This window comes from Trichosurus vulpecula, chromosome 6 (assembly GCF_011100635.1).
Source record: "Trichosurus vulpecula isolate mTriVul1 chromosome 6, mTriVul1.pri, whole genome shotgun sequence".
NCBI classification, from domain to species: domain Eukaryota; kingdom Metazoa; phylum Chordata; class Mammalia; order Diprotodontia; family Phalangeridae; genus Trichosurus; species Trichosurus vulpecula.
Genome location: NC_050578.1, coordinates 29,396,502 through 29,415,422, shown reverse-complemented (window position 1 = coordinate 29,415,422; position 18,921 = coordinate 29,396,502). Strand labels below are relative to the sequence as shown.

Genomic DNA, 18,921 nt, shown 5'->3' with positions numbered 1-18,921 from the left:
ACCGAATGACTTAAACTTCTCTTGCTGACTTAAAAAAATTCTTGCATTTGAAGCTTAGCCAAAAAAAATCAAATGATTAAACATAAAATAAAGAAGAAAATCTTGCACAAAATCTTAAGCATTTACAGGATAAAAAACAAAATAACAAGGGAGCAAGAAATGTTTTGTTCTGAGACTCCTTCCAAGTCTGTCTGCTACCTCTGTCTACAATTTTCCATCTTCTGTGCCACCTTCGATTTCCCTTAAATAGGCTGGTTTTATTTTTTCCCTTTTTTTGGGATGAGGTGGGGCAGGAACACAGAGTACTTGTGATTCTAGTAGTGTGGGGAATTTCCCCTATTGCAGAAACTTTCTTTGTCACTGCAGATCAGTACCAGCTCCTCAGTGTATTTACAAAGAGTTGCCCTGCCCAGGGTCACAGCCAGTATGTGTCAGAAGCAGGACTATCCCTTCCCTCCATTCATACAGCCATAGCCCTCTAGTTCAGGCCCCTATCACCTCTCACCCGGTCTATAGAAACAGCCTTGTAACTGGCAATCCAGCCTCAGGTCTCTGCCCACTTCAGTCCATGCTCTCAGCTGCCAAGCAATGATTCTGGGAAGGTAGTCTAACCATGTAATCCCACTCCACCCTCCCTCCCCCTTTCACTGAGCTCCAGGGACACCCTTTGACCTCAAGCTCCTCTGTCTGGCATCATAACCTGGCCCATTCTTACCTTTCTAGCCACCTTACACCTGTCCTCGTACTTTATGATCCAGCTTTGAAGTTCTTGGAACAAGACTCTTCATATCCCCCTGCCTTGATACTTTTGCATCGGTTGGCCCCTATGCCTGGAACTCTCTGTGCCCCGCCTCAGACTTTTAGTTTTCCTCTCTTCATTCAGGACTTGGATCAAGCCCACCTTGTGAAGGACCTCCAAGATTACCTTCTCTCTACTGTACATCTTGTGATGTACCAACTCTTTATGTGTTTTCTCCCTCTTTAGAGTGCTGCTTCTTAAGGACAAAGACTCTTTTTTTGCCTTTTCTCCTTAGCGCAATGTCAGGCACACAATAACCTCTTCATAAATGCTTGCTGACTGACAGACTTTCTAACTCTAAGGCTGACTTTTTTCAACCATTATGACTATGACATTTTTCTAGTACAGTTTTCTTAGGGGCAGAGAGACCATATACCTCTTATTTGTTTGTAAATTCCTTTTTGTTGTTCTTCAGTTGTTTCAGTCGTGTCCAACATTGCATGATCCCATTTGAGGTTTTCTTGGCAAAGATACTGGAATGGTTTGCCATTTCCTTTTCCACCTCATTTGACAGATGAGGAAACTGAGGCAAGGAGGGTTAAGTGACTTGCCTAGGGTCACACAGCTAGTAAGTGTCTGAATTTAGATTTGAACTCAGGTCTTCCTTATTCCAGGTCCTCTATCTACTATGCATCACCCAGCTGCCTGAAAAATTATTTATAAAATAGGTATTCAGTCAATACTTGCTTAAGTTCTCTTTTGGATTCCACTGTCCCCCTTAACGCTATTACTATTACCTTCCTTCTATTGATAATCCCCACTTTATCCTGCATATATATTTTTTGCAGATAGTTGTTTTCATGCTATCTCCCCCTTTAGACTATGAGTTCCTTGAGGGTAGGGACTGTCTTGTCATTTTTCATATCCCTTGTGCTCTTAGCACAGTGCCTGGAATATAGTAGGTGTTTAAATAAATGCTTGTTGACTACTTCCATCATTCTCTTGCTAAGAGGAGAGAGGGAGCAAGGTACAATGGAAGGATTTAGAGTCAAAGGTCCCAGGTTCAAATCTTACCTCCATTACTACCTGTGTGATGTGGGCAAGTCCTTTAACCTCTCTGGGCCTCAGGATCCTCATCTGTAAAATGGTCTAGATGGCCTCCAAGATCCTTTCCAGCTGTCTGTCTGCGATTCTTTGAAATCTGATGTTCTTCCTAATAGAGTTATCCTCCCTTGCTTCAAGATCTGTTTTTCAGCCCTTTCCATTCTGGTATCCTGACCAATCAGTTCTAGATTATTTTAATGGATAGAATATTTTATTAGGGTTTGGTTGCTATTAACATAACAGGCTTTACCCTGGTTCTTAATAGCTCATCCTATGCTCAACACCGGCTGAAATAACAAGCCTTTAAAATTAGACCAAAGTACGGCATGGAAAAGCTTAACTTGTAGAAATACTGTTTTGGCTTATTCAGCAGAACCCAGTGAGTGAAGGATCAGATGATCTCAGCAGAGCAGGGCTCCTGTCTCCCTGTAACAGGCTTTTCAAACTAGATAGTACCACTCTCTTAGTAAGCTGTATGGGTGAGGAGTCTACTGCCATCCATAGTTAGATCTTTTTTGTTTAATGGTGAATATATTAGATGTCCCCTCATGAAACATTTCTGTAAGGATCACTTGCAGATTTTAATTTGAGGCTTTGAAACCAATAGTTTGAGAAGCATCTATATCTTTAAGGCAGAATTCATGACTTCAAAGATAACCATGAACATGCCAGAATGGTCCAGAATCACAGGATATAAGGAAATCTCTAAGCAGAAGGCAGAGGAGTTAAAGTATTTATTGAAAGTCAAAAGTAGCAGACCCAGGGACCAGTGTACCCAATTCGACATCCTGGCAAGAGCCTTCCAAAACCAGTATGCCCATCTCACAATAGTGACCAGGAAGCCACAGAAAAACATTATGGCAGCAAGCCAAGCCATACTGCTGCTCCACCCACCCAATGCCAGGGCCCTCCACTGGCCTCAAGCCCCTGCTCAGCACTCTCAGGTCTCCACGAGGGTCAGTCCTGCTTTTTTGTAGCGCCTGCTGCCATTGCCACCACTTCCACTGCTTCTGCTGCAATCTCCAAGTTGTGTTCCAGCTAGCTGACTGCTTCCTCTCTCCTTCAGTTCTCAACTGCTCTCACCAACTGCCTCTCAGCTCTGCTCCAACCATTCAGCAAGCTCCTCCCACCACAGGCTTCCATTGGCTGAAGTCCTAGCCACTCCCCCCAACACCCTGAGAGCCCCACCCCCAAAGCCCACTCAAATGGGCAGGGAAGATCTTCCCATTCACTGATTGTCTTTACAGCATCATAGAGAGCTGGCCTCAGAGTCAGGAAGATCTGCATTCAAGCTCTATTTGTGACATATACAAGCCAGGGGTCCCTGGACTTAATCTGTCAGTGGAGCAGCCCACTTTCTAAGTCTGTATGATTCAGAGAGGGGGTGAATCTGCAACAGTAGAAGCCTCTTGCCAATCTGCTCAGGAAATCGTACATAGTCAGTCAACAAGCATTTCTTAAACATATTCTGTGTGCCCTAAACTGAGCTAAGCCTAGGGCTACAAGGCAAGGCAAAATAAAACCAAAAAACCACCAACCCCACCAAAAAAAAATAAAACAAAACCAGTCCCTGACCTCAAGGGGCTCATATTCTAAGGAGGAGATAATGTGCAGACAAAAATAATAACAGCTACCATTAATACAGAGCTTTAAGGTTTACAGAGCGCTTTAGAAACATCTCTTTTGATCAACTGTATCTACTCTGTGTGTATATACTCTGTGTGTGTGTGTGTGTGTACACACTAATTATGTAGGGTGCATATGAGTATATGTGTTTGTATATATGTACGTATGTATGGAGAGAGAGAGGGAGAGAGAGAGAGAGAGGGAGAGAGAGAGAGAGAGAGAGAGAGAGAGAGAGAACGGTACAAACAACTACATATATACAACTCGCCATGTAAATGGAAGGTAGTCTCCAAGGGAAGCAGGAGTGTGCTGGTGAATGCGTAACAACAGGCTCCCGAGGAGGGGGAAAATATGTATGGCACCTTTAACTTTCATCTTCATTATTAATATTTTCTCCATTACTTTCTTTTTATTAGTTAATTTATTAATTTTTAGCTTTCAACATTCACTTCCTTAAGTTTTTAATTTTCTCCCCCTCCCTCTCCTCTCCCTCCCTCTCCTCCTCCTCCCCCTCTCCAAGACAGCATGCAACCTGATCTAAGCTCTACATATACATTCCTGTTAAACATATTTTCACATTAGTTATGTTGTATAGAAGAATTAGAACGAATGGGAGTGACCATGAGAAAGAAAAACAGAAAAAGAAAGTGGTCTGTTTTGATCTGCATTCAGACTCCATATTTCTTTTTCTGGATGTCTCCGTCACTTTCTTAACTTCATACAGTCAACAAAACAATAAATCAAGCCCTGATTTGCAGCATTTGCAAGGTGTAAATGCTCTCACTGAAAATGTAACAGTAAGAGCTGGTTGAGCTGGCCCCAGCACACTGCTTATAGGGAAGGAGGGAAGGCACTAGTACTTGGGGGAGGGTGAAACTGGAGAAGGCCTCTAGGAGATGTTGAGATTGAAACTGAGAGAAGCCAGGAGTGAGGAAGGAGGGCATTTCAGACATGGAAGAACAGCAAGAAAGCCAGTGCCCCTAGAGGGTAGAGTAACTAGGAATAGTATAGGAATAAAATGTTAGGCTGGCAAAGCAGGGAAAGGCCCAGGTTGTGTAACACCTTAAAAGCCAAACAGGAATTTATATTTGATCCTGGAGGTAAGAGTGTTTAGACACTGGGAGTCTATTGGCAAGTGAGTGGAATGACACAGACCTTTGCTTTGGGAAGATCACTTGGGCAGCTGAAAAAAAGGATGTTCACTCTTGTGAATCTTTTGTCTTCCCAAAACTAGACATTGCTATCAGATAAAGGCCTCCATGATTTCTTCATAATACTAAGTAAATTTACTCAACCCCTTGGCTTACAAGTTTTAACCGTATTCTTTGTTTGAAGAGAGGATGGAAATGGGACAGAGTCTAATTTCTTTGCTGGGAGAAGTTAGGTGTAATGTGATTGTTTCCAGCATTCATGCATCCAAAGGATCCTTTAAGCAAGCAGTTGGGACTCTTCTCCCCACCTCCTGCTCTGGAGGCAAACCTTTTCATTTCTCCTTATTCATGCTATTTACTTTCTCCTAAAACATCACCCTTTGGGGAAGGTTCTCTGCCAGGATTTCTATGAGCTCTGTCTCTACAGAGCTCTTGGTCCCTCACTGTCTTGTAGTGAGTGAAGAGTTGAGGAGAGCTCTGCAGAGGCATTGCTCCTGCTCCTCACTACCTTTCTCTGGAAAGGGACCAGTGAGATAGCCACTTCAGCTGCTACCAGGTGGTGAGTGGGGGCCATGTGCCTAACTTGTAGCATTCCAGGGGACACAGAAAGGTCTCATCATTGTCATTGGCTAAGGTCTTTTAGGACAGTGGCTCAAGAGCTCTTTCATTTCAGGGCCCTTTGCACCTAAAAATTATGGAGGATGCCAAAGAGCTTTTGTTTGTGGAGGTTAGAGCTATTGATACTTGCCACATTAGACATTAAAAGTGATAACTTGTAAAAAGCAGTATTTATTCATTAAAAATAATAAACCATTATATATTAAGTAACATTTTTATAAAACAATATATATTTCCCCCCAAAACGATGAGAAGAGTAGAATTGTTTTATTTACTTTTGCAAATCTCTTTAATATCTGGCTTAATAGAAAGCAGTTGGATTCTCCTGTTTGCTTCTGCATTCATTCTGTTGTGATATGTTGTTTTGATTGAAGTATGTGAAGAAAATCTTGCCTCACATAGATACATAGTTGGAAAAGAGGAGTATTGTAATAGGCAAATAACATCTTATATTTACTATGAAAATAGTTTTGATCTCAAGCACCTCTTGAAGGTGTCTTGGAACACTTCCCCACCCCCTCAGGGGTCCTGGGTTCTTTGAGAACCATTAGTTTTAAGAGGACAAAATGTAGCCCCAGGAAACAAGTGAACAAAGACAAAGTCTGCAAAGTCGAGTCAACAAGCATTTTTTATGTATCTGGCACTATGCGGGGCTGTAGGGGGTGTTCAAGGAGCACTGGCACCTCTTGCCACCTGAGCCAGTTGACTCCAGAAGAGACAGTGAGGTTGGTGACTTTGCACAGCCCTCCCTCACTTAACTCCAGTTCACTTGCAAGTCATGGCATCACCTCCCTGATGTCACAGTCCTCTTCAAGAACAAAGGACAAACAACAAATACAACACCATCTCTGGTGTGAGGGCTTGTTGAGCCCTTCCAAGGCTACTTTCTACCTTTGGTGTCTACCTGGCACCCCACTCTCACCTGCGGCTCCAAGAAGCTGTAGCATATGCAGCAGCCACACCCCAGTAAACCATCTTGGCAGACAAGCTAAACTAGACTGAGGGTAACCAAGGGGCCTCAAACACATGGGTAAATTAGCAGAGTGTCTACCCTGAGCATGTGAAGATGTCTCCTGGCTGAATGGGTGAATGAGAACAGTTTGTTCTGACAGCCACAAAAGAGGCTGAAGCAGGTACTGGGAAACACTTAGAGCTTGGTCAGACATTGAAGAGTCAAGGTCATTCACTGCCATCTGGGCCATTTGCCAGTTGTCCTGACTTTTGTCCTGTCACTGGACTTCACTGACTCTAGAAGAGAGAGTGAGGCTGAGGACTTTGTGCAACCATACCTCACTTAAATCCAATTCGTGCTCGAGTCAGGAAGAGGAGCGGTCAGTATTGTGCCTGACCAATGTTCTCGCTACCCAAATGACCCTGGCCAAGCGTTTCTGGGTAGGTGGTGAGTTGCAGAACAGTTGCTTATCTATATTGGAAGAGGGAGTTTCCTCACTGGGAACTTACACAAATAAAATCACATATCCAGACTTTCCCTCCTCACCCCAACCCTCCAAAGGTCTGTTTGTGTTTGTCTGTTTGTCTGTGTGTGTGCGTGTGTGTGTATATGTGTGTATGTGTGTGTGTGTGTGTGTACCCTTGAAGGGATGAGGGCATGTAGAGAGAGACAGGAGGGAAGAGAGAGTGAGGGAGAGAATGAGGGAGGAAGAGAGAGAAAGAGAAATAGAGAGAGAGAGATTGGGAGGGGAGGAGAAGGAAGAAAGATATAACATCATGTGGTACAGAGGTGTCAAACTCATGGACTGCAAGCTGCTAAAAGTCTCTAGAGGCCTGATCCAGATGAAAATGTAATTGGGAAATATTTAACAAAATAAATTACAATGCAGTACAACACAGGTAATGTTAATTTGTGGTTTTCTAAATCCATATGTGGCTCACAGGAATCTGTTTCTAGTTGACTTTGACACTGTTTGGTGTTGTGCAAAGAGCACCAGCAATGGTGTTAAGATGTAGGATCGTAGATTTAGAGCTGGGAAGGACCTTAGAGGTCATTTAGTCCAAACCTCTCATTTTGCCAGTGAGGAGAATGAGACCCACAGATTAAGAGACTTGTCCCAGATCATAAACTTAGTGAGTATCTGAGCTGGACTTTGAAATTGGTATAGCACTCTGCCCCACAGCACATTGCCTCTCCAGAATAGGGATAAGGACAGGACTACCGATTTTTCATTAATATAGAGAACTCCCAGGTGATGAAAATTCCTCTACCGATGTAGGTCAGCACCTTCTCTACATTTGAGACTTGCAGAGAGTTGTGGAGAGACCTCAGATGGTAAGTGACGTGCCCCCCGGCATCACACAGACAGTGTGTGTCCAAGGGGGGGGTGCGTTGAAGACCTTCTGGTCCTGAGGCCTGTTCTCTAGCTGTGCCACACAGGCTCTCAGCCTCTTTAGTCCTGAATTATATAAGTGTTTGTTTCCCAAGAGATCTAGTTGAACCAAATAGAATACCATAGCTTCTATTTTTTGAAATTCCCATGGTAAAGAGCAAGTGTAATAGTGTAAATACTCTTGTCCAGTCCTTCTCTTCTCCTACTCTTGCCTCCTTTCGAGCAATCCTGCTGAACTGCTCATTTTTAGTACAAGAAGTAACAGTCTCCAGCCTGCCCTGATTTAGGTCATCTGCCAGCCACACAGCAGGGTGACGAAGCACAAGGCCAGGGCTTGAGAGTGTTCTTTGCTGGCAAATTGAAAGAACAGCAAGCCCACGGTCTGCCTGCTGCTCCCTTGTTCCCTCCCTTACGCTCCAACTCTGCCCAGCTAGTGGCAGACAAAAGGGGCGTTTTCAGCCTTCTGTCAATAGTCCATTGTACAGAGAAGGGAGTAGGTGGAGCGAAGGATGGCAGCCTCATGCCAGCTTGGCCTGCTGTGTTAAGGAAAGATGGGAGGATTTCGTAATTTGCTGCCCTGGTCTGGGGAATGGTACCACACTGTTTATGTGTTTGTTTGAGGCAAATATTTAGTGACTTCTGCCCTTCACCTTCACAGTATGTGGTGAGACAGACAGAGACACAGAGACAGAGAGAGAGGGAGAAAAACAAACATGTAGTTCACTGGTCTTCCAAGCAAGAAAATGCAAATGTAAGTAGCAATCTTCAGTCTTCATGTATATATCTATACATATATATGTAAATATATGTGTGTATAGAGACAGAGAGAGAGAGAGAGAGAGAGAGAGAGATACATGAAGACTGAAGATAGTAACCTGATCTTCAGTCTTCTATCTATCTACCTCTGAAGACTGAAAATTGATATCCGTCTATCTATATTTGTGCATGTCATCACAGGGGTTACACTTAGGGCATTAATTAGGTTGGCATACACAATTCCTGGGTGTGGAAACCCCCTCCACCAATTAATCAATCAAACATTTATTGAGTGCCTACTACGTACCAGGCACAGTGCTAAGTGATGGTGATACAGAAAGAGGCAAAAAGCAGTCCATGAACTCAAGGAACTTCCAGTCTAATGGGAGGAGCCCACATGCAAATAAATACATACAAAGTAAGCTATATACAGGATTAATAGGAAATAATGAACAAAGGAAAGGCACTGGAATTAAAGAGGGGTTGGAGGAGGCTTCCCATAGAAGGTGAGATTTTAGTTGGGACTAAATATGTTAGACTTGACTGAGGTAAACTTGGGTTTAAATAGAGTCAAGCTAATGACTTTCTTTCCAAGTTTAGAAAGTTCTCTTGTCACTTGACTGTTAAAGAAAACTACCTACTGCTATAACATCCAAACTCTCAAGTGTTCTGCTTTACTTCAGTCAAAGGAAAACACAGCCAGACAGAGTTGGGGGGAGAGGTGCCAGGAGCTGCGGAAGAACTTTGGTGTCTCATGCTATTTGCTTATTTTTATTTTTGTTTTTATTTTGTTGATATGTCCCTTTCCTATCCCTCGCAACAAAGAATTATAAAGAAATGGGGTAGGAGGGTAAGTAGTTCAGCAAAACTACCAAACACGTGAGTTGTGTGCTAATTAATTCTGCCTCTTTCTGCTGGTACACTAGACTGAAACTTTGGGACATACCCCATCAGGAATTCTCTGAATTACAAATGTGCTGATTGTCAGCACTCTACAATTAGCACCTTGTTATATGCACTGGTGTCCTCTAATTGTTTGTATCTTACAGCTTAGTACTTTATTGCAAATTGGCTTGTTTGCTAACCTGTTACCTGTGTGTATCTTGACATCTCAATCAGATTAGCATAATGTTGTACACTTTTGTACTCTGCAGTGGCATAATAAATGCTTAATTTGTTGATGAAAAGTAGTAGGCCCCAGCAGTTCCCTGGGCACTTGATAGATATCATCTAAGATCAGGCAAAACATAAAAATGAAGCCAGGTTTTGACAATTTACCTAACTTATTTTCTAGGCTCTTTATTCATTCAACTCCACCTAACCATTTGTGAAGAACTTACTTTCTCCTTGTATTAGGCTCCAGTGCTAGGTAATGGGTCCACGAAAATGAAATAATTAATATTCCTTGCATACTGTGTGCTAAGCACTAAGGATACAAAAACCAATGTGAAACAGTAAACGCTCTCAGGGAGTCCATAGTCTAATCATGCACACTAATCAATATTTAAATGATAATTTGGGGTGAGAGCACCCTGGCAGCCAGGGGATGAGGAAAAGCTTCCTGTAGAAGGCCGTGATTGAACTTAGTCTGGAAGGTAACCAGAGAGTCCAAGAGGTGGCAGGCAGTGGGGAGGGAATGCATTCCAAGCATGGAGGACAGCCATGCAAACGCCTATGGAGGTGAGAAATAGAGTATGTGTAGAATAGTGAGTAGGCCAGTGTGGAGGAATTCCTGAGTTCAAGGAGGGGAGTAGAGTAGCTGAAAGGCAAGGTTTTAAAGAGACTGAGATGTCAAACAGAGGAGTCTTTTTTTTAGAGGCAGTAGGAGGGCATTTGAGTTTGGGGTGGGAGGGAAGAGCGATACAATCAGACCTTCAGAAAGAGAAAATGTAGACATAAACATATTCTGCCTCATAATTAAGAGCCAGTGAACGTGCTACAAGAAAATTTTGAAAGCTTTCCAGTTGGTAGAACCAAAGAATACTTCATGGCAGATGTAGCAGAGAGTTTGGTGGGTAGAGCAGAGTTTCGGTTAAATGTAGACCGGAATGAGAACAGGGGTTGCCGTCTGGTTGGACTGTTGCATTTTTAATTTTCACTATTATTTGCCCATTCACTGAAGGGGCTTCTGCCTAAACCTCTTGAATAGAAAGGAAATAGAAGAGATGCTTGCTTACTCTCACGTGAGAGTGTGTGAAATTCAGATCAATTTATTTTGCCATTTGGGAAACTTTATAAGGATGTGACCAAGAAGAGTAGAGACAAACTGGTGACTTGAGGTTTCTGGCTATTCTTTGACTATACTGATATCAGTATTGTCCATTGAGTTTGACTACCTCATGTTGGGTGAACAGAGATTACTGAGTATAGTTGGGTTAATGGAGAATAGTGAGCATAATAGGGATAGCAGCTAACATAGTGTTTTGAGGTTTACAAAGTGCTCAACATACATTAATTCACTTTTCCTCTCCACAGTGCAGTGAAGTAGGCAATGTTATCATCCACGTTTTGCAGATGAGGAAAGGGAAACTGAGGGTAATCAAGTGACTTGGCTAAGGTCACACAGCTATTAGGTATCTAAGTCATGATTCACAGATAGATCACTTTTTTGACTGTGGTATAAGAACTGGTCACCTACTAATTATAAAATCTCCTTAATGCTGTTAAAAGGAATTTCTCAAGAGGAAAGAAAATGATCAAAATTGTTTCTCAATTTGTCTTAAAACTTGAAGTATTTCTGTTAACTTCTGGTAGGAAAATTGTAGTCTATTTGGAAAACATTGAATTATAGGACTTGAAGCCTGGTGGGCCTATCATTGATTAGATTTTGACCTGTGACTTTATAGCTGGAAGGGGCCTTTAGATGATCTAGCAGTTCAACCTAATAATTGGAAACTGGGGATCACAGATGGAGTCGCATTATGAAATGCTGAATTTGTTCCTTCTTTGCCTACAGAATCTGGCCTAAGGGACAACCACAACGGGACAATGCAGGCACAGGAATTATTTCGATACTTTCAAATGCCGGAATTTGGAGACTTCCACGAATATGTGCGCACTATCCCAACAAACACGTTGATAGGCTTTGGCGCTTTTGCTGCACTCACGACTTTCTGGTATGCTACAAGACCCAAGGCTCTGATACCCCCATGTGACCTCTCCATGCAGTCGGTGGAAGTGGAGGTGAGTTCTGGGTCAGGCTTAGGCTGCTGTCCTCTGTCATATGGGGCTTGTACACATCCATCTCAGGCTCCTCATTTAGTGAAGCTTGAGGTAAAAGCCATCATCTATATCTAGATCTACCATCTATCTCTATATATCTATCTGTATACCTCTATCACTATATTTCTATTTCTATCTATATATCTCTATTTCTTTTTTTATTTTTATTTTTAGTTTACAACACACGGTTCTACATACTTTTGAGTTCCAGATTTTCTCCCCTCCCTCCCCTCTCCCTCCCCAAGATGGCATGGAATCTCATATAACTACCACGTATAACTTCGCATTGAATTAATTTATACACTAGTCAAGTTGTGGAGAAGCATTATGACCAGTGGAATGAATCATGAGAAAGAAGAAACAGAACCAAAAAAAAAACCCAAAAACAAAAACAAAAGAGAAGAAAAAAAGGCGAGCATGAAGTGTGCCTCAATCTGCATTCAAACTTCATAGTTCTTTCTCTTGATATAGACAGCATTCTCCATCGTGAGTCCTTTCGAGTTGTCTTTGTACCTTGTGTTGCTGAAAAGAGTGAAGTCTGTCAGGGTTGGTCCTCATGGAATCCATATATCTGTGGATGTGTATAATGTTATCCTGGCTCTGCTCCGCTCACTCAGCATTATGTAGTGTAGGTTTTTCCAGGTTGTTATGAAGTCTGTATCATCCCCATTTCTTATGGCACAATAGTATTCCATTACCTTCATATACCACAGCTTGTTCAGCCATTCCCCAATTGATAGGCATCCCTTTGATTTCCAGTTCTTGGCTACCACAAAAAGAGCCGCTATAAATATTTTTGTACATATGGGTCCTTTTCCTGCTTGTGTGATTTCTTTGGGATACAACCCTAGAAGTGTTATTGCTGGGTATGGCCCTTTGGGCGTAGTTCCAAATTACTCTCCAAAATGGCTGGATCATCTCACAACTCCACCAGCAATGTAACAATGTTCCAACTTTCCCACATCCTCTCCAGCATTTATCATTTTCCTGTTTTGTTATGTTAGCCAATCTGACAGGAGAGATGTGGTATCTAAGAGTTGTTTTGATTTGCATTTCTCTAATCAGTATTGATTTAGAGCATTTTTTCATATGCCTATAGATCTCTTTAATTTCTTCCTCTGAAAACTGCCTGTTCATATCCTTTGACCATTTCTCAATTGGGGAATGGTTTGTATTCCTATATATTTGGCTCAGTTCCCTGTATATTTTAGAAATGAGGCCTTTATCAGAGATACTAGTTGCAAAGATTTTCTCCCAATTTTCTGCTTCCCTCCTAATTTTTGTTGCATTGACTTTTTTGTACAAAAACATTTCAATTTAACATAATCAAAATTATCCATTAGCAAAGTTGCAGGATATAAAATAAACCCACATAAATCCTCAGCATTCCTATACCTTACTGACAAAGCCCAACAGCAAGAGATAGAAAGAGAAATTGCATTCAAAGTTACTGTAGACACTATAAAATACTTGGGAGTCTATTTGCCAAGACAAACCCAGGGCCTATATGAACATAACTATGAAACACTTTTCACGTGAATAAAGTCAGATCTAAATAAATGGAAAAATATCAGTTGCTCATGGCTAGGCCAAGCTAATATAATAAAAATGACAATTTTACTTAAATTAATCTATCTATTCAGTGCCATACCAGTTGAACTACCAAAAAAATTATTTTACTGAGCTGGACAAAATAATAACAAAATTCATCTGGAAAAACAAGAGGTCTAGAATATCTAGGGTATTAATGAAAAGAAATGCTAGAGAAGGTGGCCTAGCCATACCAGATATTAAACTGTACTACAGAGCAGCAGTCATCAAAACTACCTGGTACTGGCTAAGAAACAGAGATGTGGATCAGTGGAATAGGATAGGAATACGAGATGGAGAAGTCAACAACTATAGCAATCTACTCTTTGATAAACCCAAAGAGGCCAGCTTCTGGGCTAATAATTCACTATTTCACAAAAACTGTTGGGAAAATTGGAAAATGGTAGGGCAGAAACTGGGCATAAACCAATATCTTACACCATATACCAAAATAAAGTCCAAATGGGTTCATGATTTAGGAGTAAAGGCTGATACTATAAGTAATTTGGGAGAGCAAGGAATAGTTCTGCTTATCAGATTTATGGAAAAGAAAAGGATTCATGACCCAACAAGAGATTGAGAGCATTATATCTATATCTATATCTATATCTATATCTATCTATATATATATATATATATATTTCTAACTATCTGTATCCATCTATCTATATATCTCTATCTGTATCTATCTCTGTATACATTTCTTTATGCATCTCTAGCTCTCTATCTCTATTTCTCCATATCTCTATATCTTTATAGATCTACAGAACTCTTTTTATATATCTATCTCTATATCTCTTTTCATATCTATCTCTATATCTCTATTCATATCTATCTGTTTCTATATGTTGGTATCTCTTTTCATGTCTGTCTCTCTTTATATCTGTCTTTATTTCTATTTACACCTCTTCATATCTATCTGTATCTCCATATCTCTCAAAATGTCTATCTCCATGTTTTTATATCTCTGTCTCTATATATCTTGATGTCTGTGGACCTGTCCTTGGTCCCATTTTCAGGACTTGGGAAGCCTTCCTCGGGTCATAGATTTTGAGGTGGCAGGGACCTTGATTCTTTATCTGATCCATCACTTACAGATGACACAACAGAGCAGAAGGGTAAAGTGACTTAGCCATCAAAAAGGGAATAAGCATTTCTAAGGAAAGGGGAAGGTGATAAGCATTTGTACAGTCCTTACTATGTGACAGGCACTTTGGAAAGATGTTCTCATTTGAGCCTCACAGTAGCCCTGGGAGGTAGGGGCTACTATAATCCCCATTTTTCAGTCTAGGAAATGGAGCCTTAGGGAAGACAAGTGACTTGGCCAGAGTCACATACCTAGTAAGTGTCTGAGGCTAGATTTGAACTCAGCCCTTCTTGACTTCAGACCCCATGCTCTATCTACATATACCACCTAGCTGTCTAATAAGGGCAAAACCAGTACTTGAACCCAGGCCCTTTTGCTCCCAAATCCATGCTTTTTCTATTGCACATGTGCTTCTCTTGGCCTTCCCTGTCACTTAGGAGCCCTTTTCCCCCTTCAGTGGGATTCTGGGTTAAAACAATGCCTTCTAGGGGAGCATATCTCCTACCTGGGTTCCAGCCACAGCAGATGTAGATCTTGTTATGTCGTAGGCCCAGATCTATCTTAAGCAGGATTTTTATCATGTTGTGGATGCTCAGAAATACTGGTCCTCTTTCCTTGCCATGGAAACTACCCTTCGTCAAACCTGGGACCTTGGTTTTGTTTTTTTCTGGCTCCCCTTTTCAGCAGGGTCCCTTTCCCAGGGTTCCATAGTCCATAATGTGTTTTAAGATGTTTCTGATTCTACAGCCAGATCTCTGTCTATTACACATATTGTCTTCCTGCTTTCAAAGCTGCCCAAACATTGGAAGGGAAGAATGGAGGAAATGGAGGAAATCCGCTCTGATTTTTGTATTAAGTACAGAGTATTTGGGCTTCAGCTCTGTATACTGTATACCACCTGTCTTCTCTTCCTTCTCCACATCAAGATTTAATGATATTTGTAACTTGGATTATTATATTGAGATTGAATTCAAACATAAGGAATAAAACTGTCAAGATCAAACAAGAATTGCTAGGATGATAAGACCCCTTGTACACGGACAGAGCCACTGTGGAGGGGGAAAGCTGTTAATTTTCAGCCTTGTGTCCCTCAAGCTAAGCAAAAGAGCCATGAGCAAACTAGATAAAATCCTGGTCTGAGTATGGTAGCCATATGGAACTGAACTCTTTTTTAAAATTTATTTTATTCCGAACTTAAGAAGTAAAACGACCATTTCCATAACATACTAGAATAGAAAAAAAATAGAAAAAAAACCTCTTGATTGTGATCCATACGAAGAAGGGGAAGGATAGTAACTCCAGTTTTTTGGGGGAAGAGAAATTGCAGAAGAACATCTGTAGTCTCACTAAATCACTTGCAAAGGTCTGTGAGTAGGATAAGACTTTTTTGTTGCAGATGCGGTGAATGGCCTAGGTAGCAAATGCCTCCACTAAAAATTGCTAGAGTTGCATTCACTTTAGAACAGGGCTTCTTAGCCTGAGGCCTCTGAGTGTGAGTTTAAAAATAATATTTGATAGCTGTATCCCTCTATAATCAAAGTTTTTTTCAATCTTATGTATTGAATTTTGTGCATTTAAAAACTTGATTCTGAGAAGGATTTCTCCATGTTGGAGAAAAAAGTTAAAAATCTCTGCCTTTGTCTTATTACCTAGATCATTCAGGAAACATCACTTAGACACTGAGTAGGTGCAATTCTAGGGCCTGGCAGCGCAAAGATACCTGCAGATGATGTTGGGTTGTGATTTTTGGCCCAAGTTGAACATAAGGCCACTTAAAAATGATCAGAGCCCTCCTTAATGTATTTTTGTAGGTTTGGGGTGGATATGTCAGAAACTGGTGGGGGTGGGGGAGAAAGTAACAACAACCTGGAGTATTCGGTTTCATCAAGGAACGATTCAGTGTCTCTGAGGGTCTTGCTGTTGAGGGAGCTAAGTTCATGACCCAGAATGTTGCTTATTTGTATCTCATTTGCAAATAAATGGGAACAATGTAACAGTGTTCTGTAACTTTTTTTGTCAGTCTTGTCTGGTAGTAGTCACATTAACTTTCTCATTTTGTACAACAAACACACACATGCACACACATCTTCAAGCACTTGAAGGGCCATCCTCTACAAGGGGAATACTCTTGTTCCCTTTGGCCCCAGAGGACAGAGCCAGGAGAGCACCGGGGTAAAAACTGCTGTGGAGAGAGTCTTAATATCAAGAAAAACTTCTTTCTCAGGTTCCCTTCTATCTATGCTCTGTGCGTGTGTGTGTGTGTGTGTGTGTGTGTGTGTGTGTGTGTGTGTGTGCATCCTCTGCCACATATGTATGTACAAATATGTACAAATCCATGTATATATGCATATTGGCAGTACTCATACAGAGTACTGATGATATTTCTCTCTGTCTCTGTCTCTGTCTCTCTCTCTCTGTCTCTCTCTGTCTCTCTCTCTCTCTCTCTGTCTCTCTGTCTCTCTCTCTCTCTGTCTCTCTCTCTCTCTGTCTGTCTGTCTCTCTCTCTCTCTCTCTCTCTCTCTTTCTCTGTCTCTCTCTCTCTCACTGATTTTGTGTGGTGGTACTGTGTATAACCTTCAGCTGTCCTCTTTAATGTTTTGCAGATGAATTTGCTTCCTAAACTCATGTTGTCTTTGCCTTCTCTGTTTGGCAGGTAGATATTTAAGGAGTTAAGTTCATCTTGGGGCTCTTTTGGTCTCTTCTTTATGGCACTGATTGAGCTTTTCTTAAGCTGCCACCCCTTTTCTGAGAATTTTAGCCAGCAGAGCCGTGGCTTTGCTTAGACCTAATAGACGAGTAAACTGTTTGAACAGGTCAGTATGTAACTGCACACCATGACAGCTGATCTTTATCCTTCCTGATAATTCGTGCTAATGCTGACCTTTGCTCTATTTGGTGGCCAGACAGCCCCATTGGTGGTGACCTTCCTATCAGTTGTTTCCTATCAGTTAAGGTGGCAAGGATGCTTTGCTCTTGCACCTTCCAGCTCTCAAGAAATTATTCATGATATGTGGATATAAGGCCTCTGCATAGTCTAAAGCCTTTGACCTTTTTCATTCCTTTCTTAACCTTGAGCCATATATTTCGCCACACTACCCTGTACCCACTTCTGCATTGAAGTCACCAAGTGTCAAGTTATACACTGAATTAGTTTGGAGAACCCTTTTAGTTCCCTAATAGAATTTCTCTACTTCATCTTCTAACAGATGGCAGTACAACTTATGCTGCAAATTTCTCCATGATTGTTCCCTTTCCTATGTTCATCATGAGCATTGAAAGGACCAGTGACAGCATTTCCCATGAAATGTTTCTTGCTGCCTGTGGTCACATAACGAAGCTTTCAATAAATGCTTGAAGTCCTCTGCCTTCTACTTAGAGAATTCCTTATATCCTGCGATTCTGGACCATTCAGGCATATTCATGGTTATCTTTGAAGTCATGAATTCTGCCTTAATGATATACCCAGTTTGGCTTCACTCTTCATAACTGAAACACTGGTTAAGTCAATCAATAACTTTAACTAATAAAAAGAATCTTTAGTTTCTTTCCTTGAAACAAATATTTATTAAACATCTTCTTTGAATAGAGCACTCAGGCTTCTTCTTTGTTGGGATATTTAAATATATATATATTTTTCTCTTTCTCCTTCCCCCCCCCCATCCACCTTCTCTTCTGTCTTTTTACCAGGGGACTGACGGTGCAAGGAGATCCATGATGCTGGACAGTGATGAGCCATTGTTGTTTCTTTATGATGATGTAACAACACTGTATGAAACCTTCCAGAGGGGTGTACTGGTGTCAAGTAAGCCGCAATGTTGAATTTTGGTGATAGATACGTGTTGTTATGAAGCTTTTAGTGATTGATAAAAAAATCTGCCCTGGTCTCCCCACCACCACCCCATTTACTCTGATTGGGCACCGGAAGGACACTGTGACAGATGCGGGGATCCATGCTACCTGATGACATCATGGTGGTGATGATGCTGTCATCCCCTCACTTCTAGAGTAGTCCCTCAGCTAGTAAGCTCAGATTTCATTTTGTTATCTCCCCTACTATTTGATGAAATAACACATAAAGCACGTTGCAAACCTCAAAGCAGTGTGTAAATATCAGCTATTATTATTATTATTATTCGTTGTTCCTCCTTTGTGCTTGAAGAAGACCAGTGACATCATGATGATGGGGTCAAAGCACAGTGAGTTCCTGTGGCTGACCAGTCCAGTATGAGTTCAGAGGGCACTACCACAGGCCAGGCACAAATAGTTCATTTGAACATTTTTTATTATCTTTCTTTTTTGTACTTTTTAAGGAGTCTTCCATTTATTTATTTAATATTTTTAGTTTTCAGCACTGATTTTCACAAGAGTTTCAATTACAAATTTTCTCCCCATTTTTACCCTCCAACTCCAAGATGGCATATATTCTGGTTGCTCCATTCCCCAGTCAGCCCTCCCTTCTGTCACCCCACTCCCCCCCATCCCCTTTTCCCTTACTTTCTTGTAGGGCAAGATAGATTTCTATACCCCATTGCCTGTATATCTTACTTCCTAGTTGGATGCAAAAATTTTTTTTGAACATCTGTTTTTAAAACTTTGAGCTCCAAATTCTCACCCCTTGCCTCCCCACCCACTCTCCCTAAGAAGGCAAGCAATTCAACACAGGCCACATGCATATCATTATGT

The 18,921-nt window shown here is 41.3% G+C and overlaps 1 protein-coding gene across 2 annotated transcripts in view; it reads left to right on the top strand.

Annotated features, from left to right (window-relative positions):
* Positions 1–18,921, top strand: part of LOC118854050 (long-chain-fatty-acid--CoA ligase 1-like) — an 82,168-nt gene that overhangs the window by 20,512 nt on the left and 42,735 nt on the right. For both annotated transcript variants that reach the window (XM_036764357.1, XM_036764356.1), the window contains exons 2-3: positions 11,296–11,522; positions 17,926–18,040. In XM_036764357.1, the coding sequence (XP_036620252.1) occupies positions 11,328–11,522; positions 17,926–18,040 (310 nt within the window). In that variant the 5' untranslated portion in view covers positions 11,296–11,327. The remainder of the gene's footprint in view (positions 1–11,295; positions 11,523–17,925; positions 18,041–18,921) is intronic.